The 5,457-nt window shown below is 34.8% G+C and overlaps 1 protein-coding gene across 2 annotated transcripts in view; it reads left to right on the plus strand.

Moving 5' to 3' along the window:
* Positions 1–4,871: 4,871 nt before the first annotated feature.
* FYB1 (FYN binding protein 1) overlaps positions 4,872–5,457 on the plus strand; it is a 180,748-nt gene continuing 180,162 nt past the window's right edge. For both annotated transcript variants that reach the window (XM_027774868.1, XM_027774872.1), the window contains exon 1: positions 4,872–4,979. In XM_027774868.1, coding sequence (XP_027630669.1) covers positions 4,977–4,979 — 3 coding nt within the window. In that variant the 5' untranslated portion in view covers positions 4,872–4,976. The remainder of the gene's footprint in view (positions 4,980–5,457) is intronic.

Here is a 5,457-nt window from a genome sequence, read left to right on the forward strand (position 1 = left end):
CTCTTAGTGTTTGGCAATATTTTAGCTCAGGATTCTTTGCGCGCACCTCAAAAATGATGAACTCCAAGAGAGGCTGTACACATGTGAAATTATTATAGTACAGATGCCGTATACTAGCATAGTTTTCATCAGATTCTGAAAGGAATTTGTGAACCATAAAGGGTTTTAAAAAAATGATAAAAACTGCTAGGATCTTAAGTCGAGAAAAGAAACTATTGAAGTTAATTCTCACTGGAGGAGATCCCAATGTAATTAGGGAATCAAACCTAACACATCCAATGCAATTAAAGAACTATAAAAGATCAACATATAAAAAGAATTTCATTTTATGATTTTTTTTTTAAAGAGAGATTTTTGCTATAGGGCACATGTGCTCTCCAGAGAGACAGAGACAGACAGCGAGAAATCACCCCGCAGAGGGGATGGCCACATTCAATGCCTTCTTCATTCTCCTTTCAGGATTTTGGGAATGCAGATGCACTTGCGCCTAGTGTGAGTTTCAAGCCACTGAATCTAGGACTTGAACCATATTGACCATGTGGAAGGCCAGCGGTGCAACCACTATGCCATTTGCTGCCCCTTTACAGTATGGTCTTTAGGGGTCTTGGAAAAGTGGATGAGGGGAATAGGTGAAAAGGCTCAAGAGTCTCCTGTCTCAGCAGATCTCCTATCTCAGGAGTCCTGTCAAGGCACACTAGTGTTGGACACATACAGTGGATGACCATTGGTTTCTGGTTTCCTCCCTAAGCTGTTAATTTTTCAGGCAACAAAGATGAAATCATGTATTAGTTCATAACTATGTCTAACCATTTATGCTAACAATTTTAACCATGTTCTTTTTTGAAGTCCAATAGATAAAACACTAACAATGCTTTTATATAATGATCAGTAGTGTTCCATAAACTTTATTAATGTTGTCTTCTTTGTCTATTTGTAAACTGACTTTAAGAAGTGAAGCTGGCTTTCCTAGACACCAAGAGCCTCTGAACATCATAGTCTACACCCAACCACTCTCTCCAGGGAATAGAAGAGTAGACTCATTTTACCAAGGCCCGAACAAAAACCATTTTCTAGAATGCAAATTTATGAAAAGAAAATGTAAGCCCAAGTATTTGGAAAATTATAACCACTTTTATATTCTCTAAGCACCTTCTCCTTCCAGTAACAGGAATAATTGCAGTGCCCATATTGAAAAACAATAGCTTTCTCTTTTTTTTAGATGGTATCACTATATTGTCTGTCATCTTTGTTGCATTTCCTGTTTTGTCTTCCTGCTTAGGAACTTATGTACTTAATTGACTTCACAGGAAATATACTCACGGATGTAATATTTGACACTTTTTTAACAATAAAGTGATTATTCTCCCCTAACTAAAATTAAAAACATAATGATGGATGATGAGTAATAGTTGGAAGTTTCAGGCTTTAAGTTTTTTCTTAGTCAAAATTTTTTCATTCATAATTAAAAACTATGTTAATCTGCATTCAAAAATAGTCATTAAGTGAAAGGGATTCAAATGGATAAACTGAAATTCAAAAAACAATTTATTTAATTTGCTATAATGCTCTGTACTTGCCAGAGACAGGGGAGGTGGGAGAGGAGAGTTCTTTTAACCACAGACTTGTCCAACTAGGTACATTGTTAACTTAGTAATTGCTAGATTTCTGTTCATCATGTAATTTTTGTCCAACTTATTTGTACAGACAAAAAAATTATAGGATGACCAAGGATAAGCAATTATTTTGAAGTACGTTGTGGAAACATGTTGATAAACTAAGTAGTCAACAGTGTCGGAGTTCCAGGACTATTTCTACCTACAAGGCTGCCTACTGATCTGTTCACCATTGTGCTAGAAGAAATCACATGCTCCTCCTTTTAGTCTGTGAGCTTTCAAATGTGCAGGCTTCTTTGAATCACCTGAGAAGCTTTTAAAAATACTGATACCTGGCTCTCAATTTCAGAGATTTCAATTTAATGGGGTGCAGTAAAGCCTGTGAACTGGAATTTTTCAAATGGAGCCAGAGTGATTTAACGTGCAGGCAGGTGGAGACCTACTGTTTTGGACCCTAAACTGCACCTGCACTGTGCTAATCCCTGTTCCAACAGGTAAGAGGCTTTCTAATTACAGTACAGAATGTCTTCATTCCAAAAACTAATTCTAGCAAATGTGATATACATTAAACATCCCTCGTCTGAAAATCAGAAATACAAAATACTCCAAAATCCTAAACTTTGAGCACTTGAATGATGCCACAAGTAGAAATTCTTCACCTCAGCCCCCATAGCACAGTGGTTAAATGTAGTGCATTTGGAGCCAGAATCCACATGGCCGGCCAAAGTTCAAATTTCAACCCCAACATCTTGAAAACCATGCTAGGCATGTATAGGTGCTCACCAAAATTCCCAACAAGATAGAGAAGTGGAGGAAAGAAGACTGTGGCATGACCACACTCCACTGAGAGATTTTCTCTCTCTCTCTCTCTCTCTCTCCCTCTCTCGGCTGAGCATTCATGCCCTCTGGCAATCAAATTTGTTAAAACCTATAAAAATATTGCATAATGATATCTTCAGGCCATGCACATAATGTGTATATGAAACATAAATAAAAGACTTGGGTCCCTTCCCTAAGATAGCTCATTATGCATATGCAAATATTTAAAAATTTAAAGCATAGCTGAAATTTGAAACACTTCTGGTCCCAAACATTTCAGATAAGCAATACTCAACCTATAAATTTAAAAGCATGCCTCTTGTAGGACACAAAAATGATTTATTACCTGTTAATGATAACATGTATATCATTCTCAAAACTGGACTGGTCTGAGAAGTACTTCATGTTGGGTAAATTCTCTTTACAAGCCAAATTATGTATAGCAATCAAATGTTTAAATATTAATAATAATAAATATATAAAATAATGATAATCTTAAAAAATGAAAAGCTATTTGCTGGTGATGATGTGTTTAGTAATGACTTTGTCTTGACTGATATGCATAGTAATCATGCTGGAAAAAGAAATGTTATACACTGTAAAGATATATGTGATTAAATGTAATATAAAAAATTAAAAAATAAAATATCTTCAAAAAAATAAAAGTATGCTTCATTTCTAGACCTCTGCCTTGGTGTGATCGTCATTCATTCACTGAGCATGTATTATGTGCCACAACTGTGCAATTTCAGGTTTCTGCCTACCCACCTACTCTGACCATGCCTCAAAACCACCCCTCTTTCTAATATCTAAGGTTTAGGGCAGTGTCAGGTTTCTTTCTACCTCTGTGAATTACTCCCTGCCCTGGCTTTCTGCCTTTCCATAGCTATTCTATGCTATTTATTGGATCGTCACAAAGTCATGACTCATCTTTGCATAGAAAAACAGAAAAATATGTCATGACTTTCCTGATGACCTAATATAATTCGAATCACATCTTGATTTTGAAAAACATTCTCACTTTAAGGAATAGATAATAGCAAACATCTTTTGTTATTTAATTTTATTTTTATCATAATCTTTTTTATATTACATTGAATCACATATATTTTTACAGTGTATCACATTTCTTTTTCCAGCACAATTACCATGCATATTAGTCAAGACAAAGACATTACTATCCACATCATCATTAAATAGCTTTTCATAATTTTTTTCAGATTATTATTATTATTATTATTTATTCTCATTTTTTTAAACATTCAATCACTATATATCATTTGGCTTGTATAAAGAATTTACCCAACATGAAATACTTCTCAGACCAGACCAGTTGAGAATACTGTACATGTTATCATCAACAGGTAATAAATCATTTCTGTGTCCCACTAATGTCATGCCTCTCTATTTGTTCTCTTGCTATCCTTCTCTATACACTTCCTTTGCAAATATCCTTTTATAAAAAAGGATTTTTTTATGGATATGGTTATAATTAGTATTAGCTCAGTATCAAGTATAGAAATGTTGCAACCCTACACTAAATAAACTAAAGTACTTAAAACAAAATTTAGAATATTGCAACCCCAAATTAAGGAATCAGTTATCTTTGCTCTGCGATAGGAAAAAGGTTACCTTGACCTTTAATGTACTTTAGTATTAGGCTATATATTCAAAGCGAAAGAGTTAAACCTACATACATATATCAGAATGTGTTCAGAGAGGTAGTAGGAATAATTGAGAAGTCTAACTACTTGGAATCAAACACCATACTCTTAACCCAAGCATATCTAGTTCATCAGAGTGACAGACTAAGGCATCCAATTCTAACAAGTATTACCCAAAAATCGACACAAGAACCTAGATTGATATGTACTTTATTTTCTAAATGAAATGAATGACATCCTATAAGTTGATGAGTATTTCTACTATTTAAATATTGACAATATGGGTTTAAATGTATTTGGAGTTGCTGATCTCTTTATTCTTTTTAAGATTATAGTTCTGTTTTTACATAAGCATTATATATTCAAAATAAAAATCTTGAAAAACTCAGAAAACTACAAAATAAAAACCATTTGTTACAATATCTTTACCCAAGTCAAATACTATTAACAATTTTGTGTGGATCCTTCATAGATAGACAGACAGATGGAAAGAGACAGACATACATACACACACATACATATATATTTCCAAAGAGAAAGATTTTATGTAACATAGGTTAATAACGTACACAGAACTTACTCTTCAGGCACTTTTAAAAAATTTGTGTCCATATTTCAGACTTCAAAGTTTCACCTTTACCTGTTCTCATACAAATTATTGAAGTGTAGTAACAAGATAAACCTGCCCAATTATACAAATGCTTGGAGGGCTGAGATAAATATGCAAATACAGCCGTACATATCAATGTGTGAAAGCTTGACAGACCACACAGTTCAGAAAAGGAAGTACACTTTGCAAAGCTGACTTGCACATTCACTGTCCTAGCTGCAACATCTCAAAGACCCTGTGTGCCAGGCACATTGACTCGTTCCAATAAAAATGGTAAGTAAGAGATTTAATGATTCTTTTCCCTGGTCTCCTGACAAGCCTTCTAGTGTCTATGTAGAACAGAGAGGGAAGGGTGCTTAATAGCCAGGTCCTCCCAGCCTTTGGAATTTTGTTTACTTCATCCTTGTTCCGTGTGTTAATGAAGCTGCTGAGTCTTTATCATAGCAGTTGGGTGGCTGTGGCTTCAGGAGTTCCCCTTTTCTGATCTAGCCTTCAAAACAGAGGAAGAGCTATGCTGTACAGAAAGAAAATTATTCTTTATCTTGTCTCTTAAAATAGCCAGCCTCAGTGATACAGTCAAGATTCCTGTTACAAACACTTTGGATCTCAGAAGTTCCAGTAACATGTTGGGCAATATTACAGATCATGAATGCCATTTTGACGACACGGGAGATATTGCAGAAGGAGATCCTTTGTTCAAAAACTGCATTTTATTCTCTTAAGAGAAGCAAACAAAGACCAAATGTCCAAA

Source organism: Tupaia chinensis, unplaced genomic scaffold (genome assembly GCF_000334495.1).
Source record: "Tupaia chinensis unplaced genomic scaffold, TupChi_1.0 Scaffold000489_1, whole genome shotgun sequence".
Taxonomy (NCBI): Eukaryota; Metazoa; Chordata; class Mammalia; order Scandentia; family Tupaiidae; genus Tupaia; species Tupaia belangeri.